Source organism: Chelonoidis abingdonii, chromosome 1 (genome assembly GCF_003597395.2).
Source record: "Chelonoidis abingdonii isolate Lonesome George chromosome 1, CheloAbing_2.0, whole genome shotgun sequence".
Taxonomy (NCBI): domain Eukaryota; kingdom Metazoa; phylum Chordata; order Testudines; family Testudinidae; genus Chelonoidis; species Chelonoidis abingdonii.
The window spans coordinates 313,095,907-313,117,284 of NC_133769.1; the positions used below are offsets into that span (position 1 = coordinate 313,095,907).

A 21,378-nucleotide genomic window follows, 5' to 3' on the forward strand; every position below is an offset into this window, starting at 1 on the left:
CAGGACTCTTTGCTGCTTTTACAGATCCAGACTAACACGGCTATCCGTCTGATATGTTCTGTGGTGGACTGGGCCCCCAATACTTAAAGATCTCAAGATAAACACTGAAGCAGAGCTGGTTTTGGAAAGAGAGAGACTTCCAAGGAGACCTTCAGTAGGCCATAGATGAAATTATCATATTATCGGTCTTTCCTGAAGAATTTGCTGAAAAAAAAAGAAATGAGAAGAAAGTATATATCGTGACTTTAGCAAAGCTTTTGATACAGTCTCCTGCAGTATTCTTGCCAGCAAGTTAAAAAAGTATGGATTGGATGAATGGACTATAAGGTGGATAGAAAGGCTCAACGGGTAGTGATCAACAGCTCAGTGGCTAAGTGGCAGTTCTGCAGAAAAGAACCTGGGGATTACAGTGGACGAGAAGCTGGATATGAGTCAATAGTGTGCCCTTGTTGCCAAGAAAGCTAATAGCAAATTAGGCTGCATTTGTAGGAGCATTGACAGCAGATCGAGGGAAGTGATTATTCCCCTATATTTGGCACTGGTGAGGCCACATCTGGAGTATTGTGTCTAGTTTTGGGCCCCCCACTACAGGAAGGTTGTGGACAAATTGGGAAGAGTCCAGCAGAGGGCAATGAAAATGATTAGGGGGTTGGGGCACATGGCTTATGAGGAGAGGCTGAGGGAGCTGGGTTTATTTAGTCTGCAGAAGAGAAGAGTGAGAGGGAATTTGATAGCAGCTTTCAATTACCTGAAGGGGGATTCCAAAGAGGATGGAGCGCAGCTGTTCTCAGTGGTGGCAGATGACAGAACAAGAAGCAATAGTCTCAAGTTTCAGTCTAGGTTGGCTATTAGGAAAAACTATTTCATTAGGAGGGTGGTGAAGCACTGGAATGGGTTACCTAGGGAGGTGGTAGAATCTCTATCCTTAGAAATTTTTAAAGCCCTGCTTGACAAAGCCCTGGCTGGAATGATTTAGTTGGGGTTGGTCCTGCTTTGAGCAGGGAGTTGGATTAGATGATCACCTGAGGTCTCTTCCAAACCTAATCTTCTATGATTCTAAGTATAAAAAGGTGCAGATCTGTTTCTTTCTAGATTTAGGACCAATTAGCTAGGAAAAAAAGCAGGGGCCTCTTACCAGTTTGAAAAAGACTTTTCATGAGCTGAATGTTGAGACAATCGTATTACATTTGGGTTGGCTAAATTATAAATAAAAATACAAAGACAAAATCTATTCAACTGTGTCCCTGATACAGTATGTTGAAGTGGGAAAGCACGAAAGAAGGCTGAATAATCAGGGTATACCTTTTTTCAGTTCCACTGGTTTTGTATGTTGATAAATTACTTTTAGTTGTTTTGTGGTTTAAATTCTCTTAATACTGTAATTTAACAGAAAAAGTAAGTGGCTGAAATAAGTTAAATATATAAGCTATGAGTGAAAGATTGTAGCATGCTATATTGTTTGATATTGGGTTGTAGGATCATGTTGAATTTTACTAATGCATATATAAACCTCATTCCTCCATGCAGATATGCTAGCACAGGCCCTCATACTCACTGTGGAGTCCCATGTAAATCAGTTTAGGTATCAGGTATATATATACACCTAGATAAATATATTTCATTGAAGCGATGTTGATAACACTGTTAGAATAAAATAAAGTTTTAAAAAGGTCTTATCTGAGTTGTGGTATATGAGATGTGGCTAAATTCCTTGTTTCCTTTTTTGTTCATTCCTATTTCTTAAATCGAAGGGAGGCTGTAAAGCACAAAGAGTGATGGATGATTTTCTCTTTTCCTGTTACTGGTAGTTTCATTTAAATGTTTGCTGTAAATTGGATGCTCAGACATTCCAAGCAACAGCTGAGATATTTCATCCTAGTCTTTTTATATACGCGCTTAACAGTCTTACTAATAATAGCATGGTTGATGTTTTTCCCTAATAAATTGTTACTTTTAATATAGCTGAAGAATCCTGTCTTCAGAAGTTTTATAGTTTATAACTATATATTTTAATATCTTTTATTGGACCAATCTCTGTTGGTGGAAAGGACGCTCTTTCCAATTTCTCAGAGCTCTTCCTAGGGTTTAGGGAAGCTAACCAAGTATTCCCTCCCGAGACCTGAGGAAGAGCTCTGTGAACCTCAAAAGCATATTCTGGGACCAACAAGACAAGCAACTATATATTTTTTTTTTCCTTCTTGCACACTAACTACTGGCAGTAGCCTCTCAAGTAGAAACATTCAGACTCTTTCAGAACTTCGTCAACAATTAAAGGAGGAAGTTATTTTTGGCCAGAAGATGATTTAACATTGGGTTTTTTTGGAACCACAAAATAAATAGTTCATTTATGATTTTTTTTTAAACTGAAGACAGGACAGAAGAGAAACATAATTTTACAATCCTCATGTTCGTCTTCAGATACAGAAAGAAGTCTCTGGTTAGTTCATGTTTGTAAAGTTCTTGGAATATGAATGGACTATGTGCTAATGCAGTAAATGTTTAATTTATTGATGAATTAGAATACAAAAAAAAAAATCACCTTGCAAAAATACTCATCACTAAAGGGTACCAGAGCTCAATGCCACACTGTAAAGCAAAAAATATGAAATAAAAAAAAAAAATTCTATCAACTGGTGCTTAAGGATGATGCACTTGCATATTTTCTTTATAAGATAGGGTTTTCCAAATATCTCTGGCCACTTCTGCTTTTTGTTCTGGTTATTGCACATGCTCAAAACTTCCTTTGGAAACTTTTAAAATACATGAGTTTCAGGTGCAATAAAGCACAATTAATTCATTAATTAAAATAGTTATTTTCCCAGAGCTAATAAGAGGGGAAATTACTTCTTATTTGAGGCTGGGATGGGGACTGAGTTGTCCATCATGTTTTTAATTTTTTTTTCCATACTCATTATATTGAGGCTGAATTTATTGGTCTGAGTATAATCTCTTTAGGAAAAAAGTCTTGGGGAACAATAGTGTGTCCTCTGAGGGAGGGGGTTGATATCTTAGGAAGGTGTATTGGGCCTGTAGTATTTTGAAAGCTACCATTTGGTGGTGACCCAGGAGCACTTCAACTAGGTGAAGGGTCTGCAAATCAACTCTAGCCAAGGCAAACTTGTTAGAAATCCAACTATGGATTTGACCTGTGCATCACAAGAAGAGAGGTTTGCATTGGTTTATTTTTTATTTATCCCCTAGGAGAAATTAAGGGATAACCTGTTGATCCATATTCGTAACTTACTTATTTCTCCTATGTTTACGATTTTCAGGGACTTTGTATGCATATATCTTTAAGGAGTGTTGCACTGTCAATATAAACTTCAGTATACAAGGGTTAACAGTAAAAATAATAGGTTTAATTTCCAAATCTAATTATTTTAACTTGGGATGTAATCATTGAGCAACATTGTAAAGGATTGATCGTTTGTCTTCATTTTACTTTGAGTTTGTTTATAATCCTATTTTCTCTGTCTAATTTCTTTAAAGTGCCAAAATGACTCATAGCATTTTTTTTTAAAGCCACATTCACGATATAACTTAATTAGTTCAGGATGTCTTAAAAAGGAGCACTGTTCTACACAGACTAAAAACTGATGGAAGGACCATGAACAAGAGCTAATGAGGAATGGCAATAGACTCTGTGGTTATCAAACCTTTCCAGTTGTGAAAGATTTGTGGCCTGTTTCTATTTTCACACAATAATGTAACTATTAGTATAATTGAGGACAACACTGCAGCTCTTGGGATAGTATATATCTGTTTCAGCAGAGCTAGAATGGGAAATTCATGTGCTTCTTTCCCTGCCATGTGGATCCTACAGAAAATATAAGTAGTTTTTAAAAACTGCTTGGTGTTTGAGAGATTTATTTTTTGTAATAGCGGTCTAGATTTGAAGATATTATCCCCAGATTATAGCAATTTCTTTGAACTGTACTGATGGTAGTTCTGAGTTGCTGCAAAAAAAAGTGAAGACCAGAGAACAGCTGGAAATGAAATGAGTACATCACGAACAAAAACCTCAGTCATTCACATATATGAGAATGCAGAAAAGATTTAAAAAATGTTGTCTGCTCCTGCTGGCAATAAATTCTCCTGTCATCTGACTGGAAGTTGTGTGAGGTGACTCATTGATACGCACTCCACCCCCCAAGGAAGAGAATAATGATTGTAGCCTTATTTTCTGGCTTGCAGATACGAGCAGCCACTTCAAATGTCCATTCCTCTTTATTCATGTTTATCATACAATGACAGCTTTGTCATATACATTTAATCTTCCATATATAATTGATGTTCCCTTGGAGCCATACCAAGAAGTGTTAGTGAAGGTGATACAACCTTGTGAGATATTCTTTCAAACTTACCTACTAGTAGCTCTGAATTTGTAAGGAAAGTACAAATGGCTTTTGGCTCTATTCCAAAGCTATAAGAACAACTGTTACAACATTTATCTACGTAGCAAAGGAATTACAGCATTTAATATTTTATATAGCTGCAGCACCAAACAGTCAGGAGGCTGAAACTTGGCATACAAGAGAAATTATTGTCTTTTAAAGAAAATGAAAAACATTTCAGATGCTTAGGCTATAAAAATGGCCAAAAAATGTTTAGTGATTTCAGACTTTTATGAATTCTTAGATCAGTCTCCTGTGACAGGTTTGTTTCCTGCTGATAAGCTGTTAGTCAGCTGCTGAACGACATTTGAGGCTCGTCACAAAATATGGATGCCTTAGATTGTTTAAGCTATACACTATATACCATCTATGTGGAGAAGGGAGATTACCTCAACTACTGTAGCTAAAATTTGTTGAAACTTCTAATAAAACTAATTTTTTCAAGTCCTCCTGATATACTGATGCACCTTACACTGTGCCTCTAAAGCCATCAGAGAAAAATGCTCTGCTTCTACCTGTAAAGAATTGTTTCCCAGCAACCAAACACAGAATGAGAGAGAAAGGTGATTTTCTGTAATAACCAGCTCCAGATTATTCACACAGCTTAGAGATCGTAGCCAGTACCATGAAATACTCCTGGAACCAAAGTGGTCAGTGTGCATTCTACAGCCAGAATGGCATGGGGGTAGGGTCTGATGGAAGAACTTGCACCTCAGAAGCAATTGTGAAACCATGCTCTCCCCTCCACCCCCTATCCTCAGAAGATTTTATAACTTTTACAAAATCCACTCCAAAATGTGTACTAGTCTGTGTCATAGATCTAGCTGAATACCTTACACTGTGCCTCTAAAGCCATCAGAGAAAATTGCTCTGCTTCCAGCTGTAGAGAAATGTGTGACAATGGATATTGTTTCATATTCTATAAAAAAAAAAAAAACAAACAAACAACAAACCAATATATAAACAAGGAAAAATAGAGGTATGTTTGAACTTTGTTCTCTATTGAAGGTATGTTGGCAAAGCTACGAAAAAGCAACCTGATGCTAATTTACATTGACATGAAAAGTCAGAATTTTACTTTTGTAATCACTTCCCTTTCTGTTTGTGCATCTCCACAGATGTCAGAGTTGTAATAAATTATTCATGTTCTCCTTCCAGTAAGGTTCTTGAACTCGATACAAAATAATGGCAACAGCTCATCAACTCAAATTTGATTAATGCCATAAAAAGGTGACTAAAAACTAGTTTGCATTTATATAAGCAGTGAACTAATCATATAGCATTTACATGTAAGCTATGATATTAGAAAGAGCTCTCAAATTACTGCACAAGGCAAGGCTAAAAAATTATTTAAATATCTAATCAAAATAGGTTCCTGATATAGTACAAACACCACAAAGCATAGTTTGGGTTTTTGGGCAACCCACTAGTACTTCCTGTGCTGAAATCTGACCATTTATTCCTGATGTTTGCATCTTCTTTTAAGCAGTTTCTAATCCAGAAGAAAACTCTATCTCTCACCTCTCTCTCAAGCTTTCTGAAAGTCCATACAAATTATATCAACCTGTTCTCTGTTCACTATTTTGTTGACATGTTCAAAGAATTCTAGTAGATTGGAAAGGCACCATTTTTTTCTTCACAGAAGTCATGCTTTCTGTTTTGTGCCTATTATATTAAGCACCTCCAAGTGTTTTATAACTATGTTTACATTTGTATATCAGCTAATTTACCTAAATGATTTCTTTCCATCTGTTTATTACAGAGAATAATGGGGAAATACCAACTTCAGAGCTACTCTTTGTAGGTAATAGCTATGAAGAAACTATTGAACACTGAAGTTCCAAAAGAGAAAATCCTAAAACAAATAGATAATTTAAATTGCAATCAATAAACAAGGAACAGATGGTATTCATCAAGAGTTCTAAAATAATTTAAGAATGAAATGGCTGAACTGATAAAAATATGTAGTTTTTCATTACAATTAGATACTGAAAGGCAGTCAATATTGTCTCTATCTTTAAAAAGCCCACTAGCTGGAATCCTTGGAATTTTAGACCTATAGCATTGCAGCAATATCCTGGGCCTCCTTGATCGCTCCCTTTATTCCCTATTTAGTGGACCCACAGACTTTGTCATGTTTCGTGCTTCTGATATACATAATTTCTTATTATTCATTTCTATGTTCTTAGGTATTTGCTCTTCAAATTCCCTTTCCCGCTTTCCGAATTTCCATCCTACATTTTACCAACCTGAGTTTACCGTCCTTTCCATAAGCACTATTTGGGATAGATTTCCACTTTGGTGAATACATTTTTGGCTTAAAATTTTACTTTGTGATTTAACCATAGTAGGTTTCTTTTCCTTCTTGCTTTTCTGCTTCCTTTTTTCATTTAGGGCTGATTTACATATGGCTTTTTTACACACCATTGTGTTTAAATTTATTTAATTCCACTTGTGCAAACGCTTAACATACAAGTACTTAGCCCCACTTAAATTAGTTTTGTTCACTCCTGTAGTTTACCAAATTAATATAAACTGTTTTATACCTGTTTAAGTGCATCTACATTAATGGTTTTCATTGGTGTAGTTAGGCTGCATGTAGGCAAGAAAGTGAAAACTTCTGATAGCCTCCCATTTCCAATAATTGAAAAACTATACAGGGGACCCACTGATTTGAAGTCTCTCTCTCAAGCACACACAGTGTGCCGCGTAAACCTGTTTAATTATGCTCAAGAGACAAATAAGTCAAAGAACTTAGGGGTGGATAAAAGTGCAACCCCTGAAGAACAGGGCTGAGAAAGACAGGGACTCCTGGGCATGTAGATTGATCCCCAAGTGACTGGGATATCTAGGATAAACTAGGCCCAACTAAGCTGTAACTTGGAGGTGTGTGTAGACTGTTCATTGTGTTAAAAACCCTTTTATTGTTATACTTTGTTACTGCTGTTAAGATTAAACAGTTCTTTGTTTTGAAAAAGCAGTTTTGAATCACTGTATTCACAATGACCACAGCTCCCAAAGAGTACATCTGCAGGTCTTGAACCCAGTCAGGCCTACTGAGCAACCACAACAGGTACATAAGGAGCTGCAACCCCACACCCAGTCTGAGAATGGAAGAACTGAAGGATTCCATCCAAGGGAGGTAAAGACTAAAACCTGGAGGGGGTGCACTCCAAGAGAGATCACCAAAAGGATCAAAGATGCAGCTGATCCTGAACTATAACAGTGGATGATCAAACGGATTTTAAGTACTTAACTTTAATTTTAAGGTTCTTTTTAACTAGTTTACTCATTTTAAAAATGATCCCTAAAGTTCAGTGTTGCAATACTAGTTTTTGGTATGACCCTCCTTTGAGGATATTAAACCCAGCTATATTATGGTCGCTATTACTTAGTGGGCTCAACTACCATTGCATTTTGACCCTAAATCAGCTGTAATCATTCTTACAAGCTGATTCAAAACTCAGTTGGCTATGTATCAAAAAACTGCTTTTTCAAACTGTATCTTAATGTGACATTTGACCAGTTAACATATGGGCAGGCAAAGTCATCCACTAATATTGTTTTAGCACAGGGTGGGCAAACTTTTTGGCCTGAGGGCCGCATTGGGTTTTGTAAATTGTATGGCGAGTTGGTTAGGGGCGGGGGTTGTAGCCCGACCCCCACCTCCTATCTGCCCCCCCCTTGGGACTCCTGCCCCATCCAACCCTCCCCATTCCCTGACGGCCCCTCTGGGACCCCTGCCCCATGCAGAAACCCCTGTCCCCTGACTGCCCCCAAACCCCAACCACCCCATCTAACCTCTCCTCTCATTCCTGATGGCCCCCGCTGGGCCCCTGCCCCATCCAACCAGACAGCAAGCGTGGAAAATATCACCCCAAATAGTTAATGTCTGGCAAAATCATAAGCAACTGAAAAGAGTAGCTTGTCATGTAAAATATTAGGCGAGCTTAACACTATCTTGTGCTACTGGCTTTGCCTATAAAATTCTAAAGGTAAGGGGTTTCAGTTAGTAATAAAATAAACAAAATAGTTAGCAAGTTCATCGTGGTCTTGACTTTATTTGGAAAGGTATGCTTATCTTCCTTTGTTACTGAATTTTCCTAGATCTGTTTCTGTCAAAAGTGTTTGAAGGGGAAATAGCATCTTCCACTCTTTCCCAGTAATTAACAAGTCAGGTATCTTATAACAACCAGAAAAACATGATCTGCTTTTCTCTTAGCCCACTAGAAGGAAGGACAGCACAATTATTTTATTTTTATTTATTTTATTATTGCTTTTGACTTAGCCCATTGCCAGTCTCCTACACAGGAAAACTACTATGTTAAACTATAGTTAAAGGCACACTAAATTTACTTTAAACACGTATGTGGGTAGTGTAGTTATATGGCAGTCTGCCAACACAAAACATAAGACTCGAGTGCCTGGAATGTCAGTGGCTTACACTGGCAAGTGCTAGACATTTCTATTTTATGCTGTATACTGAAGGGCCATAACAAACTATCCATGTAACTTCAGCAACTCCAGTTATGTTTTGGGAAACATTGTGTGAGTATCGTGTTCTCAAACTACAATGGTCTTTTATATTACCTAGACAGTGCATGAAGTCTGAAGCATAATTAAGTATAACCAAGAAAACAAGTATAACAGAGGAAGTAAAATTTTGTGTTACTTTACGAATATTGGATATTAGTGATTATGTGAATGCATACACACAATATATATATATATATATACACACACACACACACACATACATAGAAGGCGAAAGCAAGCAAAGAAATGTAATTAAAGAAAAGATGATGAGGTGACTACATTATGTAACATATCTTCTTCCATTTTATTTATTAATTTATGGCAATAGCTTATATTATGCATTTTGCAAGAGTAATAAAATTACATAAGATGTGAGCTCACTTCAGCACTCTGCTGCTGATTTTTTGTTGAGAAATGGAGAGAAAAGGGGATGGTTGTGTTCTGATTTCAGGAATCCGTCTGTACAGCTTATGAATTCTAATGGATACTGTGACAAGACTTTAAGCACGTCTCTTCCAGACTAGATATATTTGAAAGTAGTTAATCACTATACTCTACCCAGTCAACAGGTATGCCAAGGAGATTGGCTGGAGCTGGGAGAATCCACTTTCTTCCAGCTTGTCTATAGGAAGCTTGGGTTTGGAGAGTGGAAAATTACCAGCAATTGGAAAAAGGAACATGGTGGTAATGGGACATATAAACTCAAGGCACTTTGAGAGAGAGAGACAGGAGAATTGGGGAACAGAGGGACATAATGTGTAGCAGGGAGTTCTCGTATAACTGGGGGACCTAGCAAAGGTCAAAGCAAGCTGACCTAGAGAGACTTCATGATTAAGACCAGCTATGTGCTGCAGGCTGGGGTAGGGGGTTGGGTAAGGGATCTAGCTGGGAGTGTGGGCTCTAGGATGGGGCTGGGGTTGAGAGGTTTTGAGTGTAGGAGGGGCTCGAGGAAGGAGTTTGGGTGCAGGAGAGGGTTCTGACCTGGGGCAGAGGGTTTGGGGTGCAGGAGGAGGTTCAGGGTGCAGGCTCCAGCCAGGCGGCGCTTACCTCAGGCAGCTCCTGGAAGTAGCTGGCATGTCTGGCTCCTAGGCAGAGGGGGCCACGGGGCTCTGTGCTCTGGCATCACCTACAGGCATCGCTCCTGCAGCTCCCATTGGCCATGGTTATCGGCCAATGGGAGCTGCAGAGCCAGCGCTCGGGGTGGGGACACTGCACGAAGCCCCTTGTGGCCACCCCAGTGGCATGTCAGCTGCTTCTGGAGCTGCACGGTTAGCCAGGAGGCAGGGAGCCTGCCTTAGCCCTGCGCACCGATGACTGGACCTTTATGGCCGCGTCAGCAGTGCTGACTGGGGCCACCAGGGTCCTTTTTCAAATGGGCATTGCTGGTTGAAACCAGCTACCTGCAACCTACAGTTTCTCATCATAAAAAATGTTCTTCTTGATCTTATGAGAGTATTGGATGAGTTACTTGTTAAGTCTGAATGTCCCTGTTGATGGTATGGCCATCCACTTTATTTTTTCTTCTGCGTATTAACCCAGCAGTCAGCGGATGTAGAAAATACTTGCATAAAAAGCTTGTTCATTTATGAATAACTGATGTAGAGAAGACCATGATTTGCGCAATGGTTTACGTATTGTAGTTAGTTGTCGTTTAAGGGCATGCTTATATTCTGGTTTAATCCTTGGACACATCTGTCATAAACACGATAGCTAAGGGTTTAATGTCTTTCACCTGTAAAGGGTTAACAACAGTAAACCGGAACACCTGACCAGAGGACCAATCGGAGACCAAGATACTTTTCGAAATCTAGGTGGGAGGAAGCTTTTGTGTTGTTCTTTGTTCTTGTCCGTGTTCTCTCTGGTTCTGAGGGGACCAGATGTAAGAGGTTCCTCCATCTTTCGTGAAAAATCTCTTTCTGTTCTATTCTAGTAAGTATCAGATAAGGCGGCTTTGTCTTTTTACTTGTTTTCTTTATTTGCAAAATGTGTAGTTGGGAAGTAGTTTAATTGTGTATTGTGCTGAGGGGGGAGGTTTCTTTCTAGTGTCTATAACTGAAACCCTGTAATATTCATCTTTGAATTTCAGTGATTATCTTTACTTCTTATTTCTTTTATTAAAGTTCTTTCTCTTTAAAAACTAATGATTTTTCCTTTGGTTAAGGCTCAAAGGAAATGAGTCGGTTTATCATCAGGAAATTGGTGGGAGGGGTGGAGGTGGATTCCTTCTGTGTTTTAAGGATTCAAGGAGTTGAATCCCAGTGATCTTCAGGGTAATCCAGGGAGGGGAGCTTGGGAGAGGCCAACGGTGAAGGAAAGGGATTTACTTTCCTTGTGTCAGAATCCAGGGATCTGGGTGCTTGGGTCCCAGGGAAGCGTTTTTGGGAGACCAGAGTTTATCAGGCACTCCAAGTCCTGATTGGTGGCAGCTATCAGATCTAAGCTGGTAATTAAGCTTAGGGGAATTCATGCTGGTACCCCATCTTTTGGACACTAAGGTTCAAAGTGGGGCTAGATACCATGACAACATCTTTCAGTACTGTAATCTAATTTGTGACATGAGATTAGAAACTGAGAAATTCCTTGTGTATCTTAATTTATAAATAAAAAAATAAACACTGCATTTAAAAAACGAAGCAAATGTAAGGTAACATAAGGGTCTTGAATCTTGAAACGTGACATTTGTTTTTCACCTTTAAAGCTCTCAGTGGGTTGGTTGGGACTTCCTGTTTTTGAGTATGCTACACTCAATCCTTGCATACAAATAGATCATCAGGGATATTGAAGATGACAGTTCCCTAGGAGAAGCTTTTGGGGGCTGGAGCAAGGTATTCAGAATTGAAGTCTTTGGAATTCTCTATCACTGGAGATTAGAATAAACCTGGGTGTTGCTAGCTTTATTGAGGAATGTAACACATTTCTTCCCTATGATTTTCTTACTGCAGCAGTGACCACAAGATGATCTAGTGAGGTTTTTCTTGAGGAAAACAGACCACAAAAATAATCCCATTTGTGAAATCATTTTAAAATGAGGATTAAGTGGAAGATCATGTCTGTTTTTGTCAGAGAGACTGCTGCTTATATAGTATATGTTGCACTGATAGGTGCAATAGAAATGAGAAGAGAGATGTTGTTTATCCATAGGATAAGCTTCTATCAAATCAGTTGTAACTGTAAATTTGTTCTGGTGAGAGATGGTTTCCTTTATTAGCTTTCTTTTCCCTATCTTCCAGTTTCCTACTAGAACATCCCTTTTCTGTATTGGAGGCTAAAATCTGCTCCTGAGTTCTGGAAACTTCCTTGCCCGACAGTCTCTGAGAAGACTTCTAATTTGACTGTGTTATTCCAGCATCAATAGCCACTTCAGGGATGGCAATCACAGTAGTCAGCAAATTTCAAACTGATTTTTCTCATACACAAGGCTCAATGGTAGTATTAGTTGCATGTCTTTTTCTTGGTAAAATCCAGTAATGCGTTTGAGCACCCAAACATTCTAGCAGATTTTGAAAGTAGTGTATGTGGTAAATGTGTAAGATAGTGTTGTAGGTGTGTTGTTCCTAGGATAATAGAGAGAGAAGGTGGATGAGGTAATATCTTTTATTGGACAACTTTTATTGGACTGGGAAGTTGGTCCAATAAAAGATTTTATCTTACCCATCTTGTCTCTCGTGAACATGTAAGACAGTGAAGCAAACTCATTGTCCCAGACAACCCGACTGAAAATTAAGACTCCATAAAGTCTGATTCTGAAAAAGGATATAAAATACTTTTTACGTGTTAGCACAAAAATAAGCCTTTTCAACAATTTGCACTATAAATCTATTCTGTGTTAATAGGCTTCTTGAACGTGGTAACATTGTTTCTGATTTAGTTGTATACCTGTGTACAGGTTGGTCCTATTTAGACTGTGGAAAACAATCCACTACGTCTCTAAACTTGTGCTTTTGGGAGCACTGTATGCATTGATGTGACTTTCTGTGACAGGGTCCACCTCACACAAGGCCTAAAGAGGTAAATTAGGCCAATTAACCTATGGGCTACACCTGGAAGAAAGACAGGAAGTACTAAGGTAGGGTTGCCACCTGTCTGAGTTTTACCCGGACATCCTGTCTTTTGGCTTTAGTGTCCGGGTGCCGTTTGTGGTTGCTAGGTGCCCGATTTTCAGGCACCCGAACCAAAAGCCCGGTTACTGAGGAGGGGCAGGAGTTGCCATGTCATTAACCTGTGCCAGACTCTGCTTATCTGGGGTTGCCTCCTGCTACAGGTAGACTCCTTGAGACGATCCAGCGAATGATTGGGAGGGAGAGCTACGGGATGGGGCATTGGAGAAAAAGTTGACCCCGGGACCTTGAGGAAGAAGTAGAGAAGGGAGTGGGGCCTCGAGTGAAGAGTTGGAGAAGGGGCAGGGCTTTGGGGAAACAGGCAGGGAAGGGGGTGGGGTCTCAAGGGGTCCAGCTACCAGCAATTAGAAAGATGGCAACCCTATGCTAAGGCCTAATTGCTGATGAAATCCAGCTGGCGGGGGAGCTGGGTTAGGTTTATAAAGACAGGAAGTTGGTCCCAGAAAGGGGGAAATAGTCTGTGGTCACTCCCTGGGAGAAGGGAGGTATGTTTGGGGTCTCCAGTGCCAAGTAGCCTGCAGTTACTCCCTGGAGGAAGGAGTTTGGGCTGGTAAACCTAGAGAGGGGAGGAGCCAGAAGGTAGTGCTGAGAAATAGGAAGGAGTCCAGGAGAAGTGCAACCTGGTCTGGGGAAAGCAGGCCACCATTGCTAGAGAGAGGTCCCCTGAGTAGAGCCTGGAGTAGAGAGCGGGCCTGGGTTCTCTTACCAATCCCAGGAGTAGTGGCATAGCCAGGGCTGTGAAGGGAAGACTGCTGTTTTTGTATGGAGGGACTTTGATACCCTGGAAGGGGAGTACTATAGTGACCTGGCTGGAGGGCTGAGTCACAAGGAGGACCACTCTGAGTCCCAGTGAAAGAGAGAGACCACAGGATGAGGAATTGACAGAGGAGGCATCAAACCTGGAATCAGCTAACTCCCGAGCAAGCTGGAGAAGGCACTCCAGCGGCGAGTGGACCCTGTGATTCCTTTTTAGTAAAAAAAAAAAAAAAAAAAAAATCCTGACCCCTGAATGCTACCATTTCATAAGATAAAGCATTTATGGTAGAATTTAAATAGAGCTGTCTGTCTTAAGTTTTTATTCTGATACTCCTCACTGTAATATCTGAGCATTCTTATGTTGAAATAAATAGCAGTAACATAGTCCATCAAGGTTTTGGATCTACTTCCTTTCCAAGGTAAAAATGCCATTTGGGCTGTTGATTTATTTGTTATTTGGATTAGTTGATTTTTTTTGTTACAGGCTTTTATTTTTAATTTTTGGGAGCGTGAGAAGTATACCTTTCTCCTTTTTTGAGCTTTCAACTGGTATGTATGCATGATGGCTAAAACATCAGGAATAATTTGAAAAATTATATGGCCTGTAACAAAAGAAATACAGTGCTTGTTAAAAACTTACACCACAGATGATAAAGTTTTCATCTGAGTTATTTATGACATTCCACAGATTTGCTTTCTTTACTGTAAAATAGCTCATTTTATATCAATTTTTAACTCTTTTCCCTCTGGCTAATATAAGATGGAGGAAAATTCCCAGGACTTCTGATAATCAATTTTCTATGATTTAAGACATTTGTAAACTCTTAATATACCTTGTAAATAAATTAAAAACTTATTTGTGTTTAAAAAAAAAAACACAACTGTTTGCAATTGTACAAGTCACTGTTCCCATAGTGGGACTTACTATATATATCGCTATCACCAGAATGTCTTTATCAGTCCCATCTTGGCTGAATGCAAATTTTGAGACTTCAAGCATAAGTAGATTCATAGCCAATTTACTCTGCGTTCCTACTATGTTGAACTGAAAGAGGAAAATTGAGCAAGTTTTTTTTCCCCGAAAAATTTGTCTGCAGAATTATATATGGTTTCATACACTGTATTGAAGACTGTCAATCTCTGCCTATTTGAGTATTTTGTTATGTTGCCACTTGTAACTGTAGCAACTGAACAACTTGTGAAAATTAATTTAAAAAAAATTCCTTTGCATCAGGTGGGAGCAAATTCTTGACTAGAACCATTCCATAGTCCTTGACAGCTCCTATGCAAATCCTACCTTGTGCTAAGTAGTCTCAGCAGTCTCCCCTTTAGTCAACAGTTTAATTACTCCCATGGAATATAATTTGTGGGATATCAGTATCATGGAGGAAGTATCTCTCTCATGTAGCTAAAGCCAGTCCTATTGAATATCAGGATGAGAGACCTGGAATTGGACAATGTATTCACTAAGGAGCAAGTGGAGATCTTAGTCTTTCTTGTGGTCAGCTTCAGCCAGCTCTCCTTCCGGGGCTCGTTTCAATGGTGCATTCAAAGCTTGGAGATGTTTTGATATAAGAGATGTAAAGCTGGATATTGTTTACGTATATTGTGGGCACTTCAGCCTGTGTTCTCATTACCTGCCTCAACATCTTAATAAAAGTGTTGAATAGGATGGGGCAGAAGTTTGATCTTTGTGGGCCTCTACAGTTGATGGTTTGAAGATGGGAAATTACCCATAATGACCCACTGAGTTCAGTCTGAGAAGATGCTCTCAGTGCTTTAACTTGCTACAACAGCTAAGTAACCCAACACTGGAGCAGTACATCTGTTTCTCCTGGGGAAATTCTGCCCTAAAAAACTCTGCAACAAAAAATTCTGCACACGCAATTATTTTTCAAATTCTGCAATAATTCTAATTATTTTATTTGTCAAATAATACAATATAATCACACCAGTGTCACTTACTGGTCATTATTTCAAAATACCTGTCAACAAGTATGTTCTTAAAAAAAAAAAAAAAAAAAAAAAAAAAAGTTTAGACAACAAAAAATATTCCAGAAAAGTTTTTTGACAAATAGATTCCTTACTAGGCATATTAATACAGAACGCAGAAGCAGTGCAAAGGCTTGGGGGAGTCAGGGGTAACAGAGGAGCTGAGGGAGAGGGAAGTAAATTGCTGGAAAGGAGCCTGGGTGTAAACTTTGGAGGGTTATTGGGTATGGGTGGGAAAAGTATGGAACAGGTTTTTTTGGAGGGTGGAGAGGGATTGTTAGTAACTTCCCCCATGCAGACCCTGGCTAACCCCATGCCTCTCCCATTCAGTCAGGCACATCTGCCCCATCCCGATGTGTCCTTGCACCTCCTGTCCACGTGTCCTTACTCCCCCCCCCCATGTGGCCCTGCAGGCCCTCTCCCTGTTCCCATGTGTCTCTGTTCCCCCACTTGGCCACCTCCCCATCACCGTGTGGCCCTGCAACTCCCTCCCCCCCGTGGCCTGTCCTCCTCCAGTAGCCATTATGAGCCCCTTTCTGACCCCTCAGCAGCCCCACATTGTCTGTCTCCCCGTATTCCTATCTCTTGACTTGACCCAACAGGCACTGTGAAGAAGGCAGGTTCTTTCTCTTCCCTAGCTGGCTGGTAGCTGCTGCTCTGTTCTATCGCCATAGCACCCTCTGATGGGCAAAGGCAGAACTTCAGTAACTTTCCTGCAGAAGCTTTTTTCTGCACAAAAATTAAAAATATGCATGGTTTATTAATTATGCACACGTACTGTGGTGCAGCATTCCCCCAGGAGTAATCTGTTAATCTCTTTATCAAAATTAATTGCTTACTAAGGAATGTGAAAGTTAAGAGGTCCTCTCATGCCTTCCCTGTGGGAAAAATGTCTTACAGTCCGTAAACTCGGTGAGTTTCATATCACAAATTTCTAAAGATCATCAAATGGCAGGGTGTGTGATCTCCTAGTCTACTGATTCCTAGATATCTAAAGAAGGAAATTACATGGTTCTAAAGGGCATTTCTATGAAGGCCCTGTGCTTCCACAACAGTTGATACCCACATTTTTTATGTCAACATAGCTCCCTCAGGAACCATGCTTCCATGGGTTCTCTACCACCAGTTGCTCCAAACCATCTTACATTCATTCCTCTTGAGGGGGGAAGATAATGTGTAACATGCTAATATCTATGCTGCAGATTTCTCGCAGGCATATTTCTTTCCACCAAGCCAACCCAGACTTGTGTAGTAGTTCTTTTGGGCAGTGGGGCTTCCACGGGCTCCCAGGGAATGGGAGCATGCCATATAGCCACTCTCTCAGTACCTTCAGTGGCATCAGGGGCTTTTATGACGACCCCCCCCCCCATTCTGTTTTTGTTACCCTTCACTTCACAAAAGAAGGGAGCAATAGTACCTTAGTGATTTATGTTCAAACCAAATGCTTCCACTTGCTTAAATATTTGGCCTTTATCCAGGTGTCATAGGCCATCATGTTGTTCATAATATTATCATTGCTGCATGCTTTGATTTTTGCGTGTAGTGTACTGCCTGAGAGGAAGTGTGGAATATACATCTATTGTACTTGCTTCGGCAATTCTTGTTGGGGGTTACAGGGTAGTATGCCGTAGAAAAGCAGCATGTTTAGCAGCTTTTAAAGTTTGATGAAATGAAATATGGCACATGAGGTGGGTTTTAAGGTCAGGAAATGGGAGTGTGTAGAACAGTATATCATGGTGTTGGTAAAACATAACGTTTTAGAATGTGCCAATTGTCTTAAATAGCTAGGGAATACCTCAATAGTGAGTTAAAGTTTGCTAGTTATATTATCTAAGGCAATATTGGAAAACTTTTCAGCATGGCCACTGTACAGCAAAACTTTCTATAGGATTGTTATCTTAACAGAATTCAGTATATTAATTTGCTGCTTTAATAGTTATAAATGTATGTATGTATGTTGTATGAAATAATAGGTTCACAGAATGAGTTCTGTGCAGTTGAGTTTGACTTTGCATATGTTTTTAGCCCTTCTTCTGCCCTATCCCTCACTTCTTTAAAAACAAGTTGCATTGTTATATATTAATGAATGGTGTTGTAACATACTAGTCTAGTAAAAAGAACAAGAGTACCTGTGGCACCCTAGAGACTAACAAATTTATTTCAGCATGAGCTTTTGTGAGCTACAGCTCACTTCTTCGGATGCACAGAATGGAACACACAGACAGGAGAGATTTATACATACAGAGAACATGCTCTCTGTATGTATAAATCTCTCCTGTCTGTGTGTTCCATTCTGTGCATCCGAAGAAGTGAGCTGTATGTTCTCTGTATGTATAAATCTCTCCTGTCTGTGTGTTCCATTCTGTGCATCCGAAGAAGTGAGCTGTAGCTCACGAAAGCTCATGCTGAAATAAATTTGTTAGCCTCTAAGGTGCCACAAGTACTCTTGTTCTTTTTGTGGATACAGACTAACACGGCTGCTACTCTGAAACCTGTCATACTAGTCTAGTGTGTGAGATCAGGACTCCCTCTAGCGGCTGGCTCTAGTGACTGATTATGCAGTCTGCACTTTTCAGAGCTCACTTCTCTTTTTTCTGAAGTGGAAGAGGCGTGTGGTTTTGGTGTTGAGGGTTCTGAGTTAGATCCCTGCTGGTCACTGTTGTGGTTTGTTACATTGGTGAGTGGTAAATTAGGTTCATCAATATAAAGCTGAGCTTCACTGGGAAATTAGTATTAAGCTGTCTGAATATCACCTGTTAACTTAATCACTCACCGTGGCCAGCGACACCACAGGATGTTGGATGGCGGCAGATGGAACAAGGAGGAGTGAAAGAGCTCATTTTCTGTTTCCAGGGCCAGAGAGAGAGAGTTCTGAGTTGTTAACATGCTAGTTCACAACATTATTGAGGGAGGGATGCAAAAATTAGGGCTGTCAAATGATTAAAAAACGAATCGTGATTAATTGTGAGATTGTCATGATTTATCCCAGTTTTAATTGCACTGTCAATAATAGAATACCATTTATTTACATATTTTGGGATGTTTTCTTCATTTTCAAATATTGATTTCAATTATTACAGAGTGCAAAGTGTACAGTGCTCACCTTATATTATATTTTATTAAATATTTTCATTTGTGTGTGTATCGGAGGTGGGTGGGTATATGTATGCATTGCGGGAGCACTGTCTCTCTAAGCAGAGCACTCAGGAATGGAACATTTTTCAGCCAGTGGCAGCTGCTGTCTCCTGACCCAGCAACAGACAGGGTCCCACTGTTCCCCAACCCCAGCTCAGCATTGACTGGATACACTAGACGGGGATACCCCAACAGCAGCCCCTCTGCCCCTGCTATCCGCAGCAGACAGGAGGCAGGCTTCTGGTCTGGAGCAGCTTGCCCAGGGGTAGCTCCATAGGGGAAGAGGTGGGAGCAGCAGTGGAACAGGTCGTTGAGAGGAGGCATATCCCTGCCCTAGAGGCACCTCTAAGGTAGGCCCTGTCTACTGGGGAGGAGAGGGTGCAGGCAGTGGGGGTTCCTCTCTCCCCCCAGAAGGTGTTTTACTGGCTCTCCCAAATCGCCTGCAGTCTCTTGTCCCTGCTGTCTCCTGCTCATTGCTGCAGCCAATGCCTCCTTTCCCACCCGGCCGCCGCCACGTCCCATCTCCAGAGGCGTGCAATTAATGCTTGGTTTTTTTTGTTTTTTTTGTTTTTTTTTTAAAAAAGCATTAATTTGTTTTGAGTTAATCACATTTTGTTACCTTATTTTGGAGATTTAGCATTTTAATTTAATTTTAAATTAAGCTTCTTAATCATTTTAAAAATCTTATTTACTTTACATACAACAATAGTTTATATGTTATAGACTTATAGAAAGAGACCTCCTAAAAATGTTAAAATGTATTACTGGCAAGTGAAACCTTAAATTAGAGTGCATAAATGAAGACTCAGCACACCACTTCTGAAAGGTTGCCGACTCCTGGTTCACAGTTTGGTTCAATGACTCTCAGCACCCTCACTATAAAAATTGTTCCAGCAACCCTGACTACATGTATGGTCTTGGTAGCTATTAAATACACTTCTTTACTTTGGCAGCCATTGAATGAACCACAAATCATGGAACAATTTGTGTTTATTTTTCACCTTTTGACATCCTGTGCCCTGTAATCCTTGTAATATTCCAGTTGATTGCGCACAGCTGCCTCTTGCTCCCCCTCCCATTAGTGAAAACTTGGATCCAGTAACTTTCTTTTTATTTTCACCCATCTGGAGACTTATTTGTCTAGCTGCTTTCTGGACTTCCACTAGCTAAGGAGTCGGTCTTCAGATCACTGAGTGAGGGGTGTTCTGAGGGTAGTGATATTTGGAAGCAAGTGGGATTTGGGAGTTGTAGACATAGAAGAGGTTTGTGAAATGGTTCCTTATTTCATTTCTTATACAGAAAAGCTGTTTTTGGAAATGGAGTGTTTAAAATTTTAAGGTGTACATTTTAAATCTTTTTTTTTGCAAAAGTTTTCTGAAAAGTTTGTCAACTGTGGCATGAACAAAAAGACAAATGTGCTATAACATTTTTATTGACATTTATCTGAGGTGCCATGCAAATTCACTTGAGGCTGAGCCACTAATGGGTCCTGGAATCCTCTATTTAAGCCAGAATCTTTTTTTCCTGTCCAAGAAAAGCTCTATTAACAGACCACATCATCATGGAATCTACATTTATAGATTACCCAAAGGATATAATAATGAAATAAAAACTGCACAGCACCACTAAATATAAAAGTAATTAAGCACTTTGCAAGAGTTTCTACACAGCCATAGATATTAAAACCTATGTATTTATTTATTGAGGTAGAGTGTTTTACTTGTACATATTATTCCTGTGTTCTTCCCACCATCAGTTTTAAGAGATGGGATTTTTTAATTTTCACATGGAAAATTTCCAAGGACAGGGAATGGAGGACCTGGTTTATTATTGTATCAGACTGATACATATATAACAGAGCAGCACTCCTTAAATATTGCATTGTGGTGTCACAGTGACCAGACACAACTCTAAATTAGTGGACCTCTTCATCTAGTGACAAGACTCGCTGCATCCTATACACAATTGGGTCTAAAAAGGACTTGTATTCTGTAGGCAGGAGCTGTGCCTAATGAATCAATGGACATCTTTTTTGTCTACATGCATAAGTTTGCGAAACTACTTTCATGTGACAGTTGCTTTTGCTTGTCCATCTTGGGACTTGGACCTAGGTTCCAAGTCATGGGTGTTGGCAGCTGGGCCTGCTGACAGCAGTAACATTTACATCATTATTTTCTGTCAGTGTATGCTCGTTTGAGGTAAACGACAATAAAAACCATGCACCTTAACTATTAAGCAAATATACAGTTACATGATGATGACCACACAGCAGCATGAAATAATCATGTGTGGATGTGAAACTTGTTAGCTAATAAGTCCAAGTAATAAAAAAGTTCCTTTCACTCTTGCAGAAACCTATATATCATCAACCTTCCCCAAAACCCTGCCTAGTTTTGTTTGTAGGCATGCAACCCAAGAAGACAGAATGTTAGTAATTAAATACAACT

The 21,378-nt window shown here is 39.7% G+C and overlaps 1 protein-coding gene across 1 annotated transcript in view; it reads left to right on the forward strand.

Moving 5' to 3' along the window:
* Positions 1-4,592: 4,592 nt before the first annotated feature.
* Positions 4,593-21,378, forward strand: part of LRCH1 (leucine rich repeats and calponin homology domain containing 1) — a 156,853-nt gene continuing 140,067 nt past the window's right edge. Inside the window, exon 1 of the mRNA XM_075065407.1 lies at positions 4,593-4,656. Coding sequence (XP_074921508.1) covers positions 4,593-4,656 — 64 coding nt within the window. The remainder of the gene's footprint in view (positions 4,657-21,378) is intronic.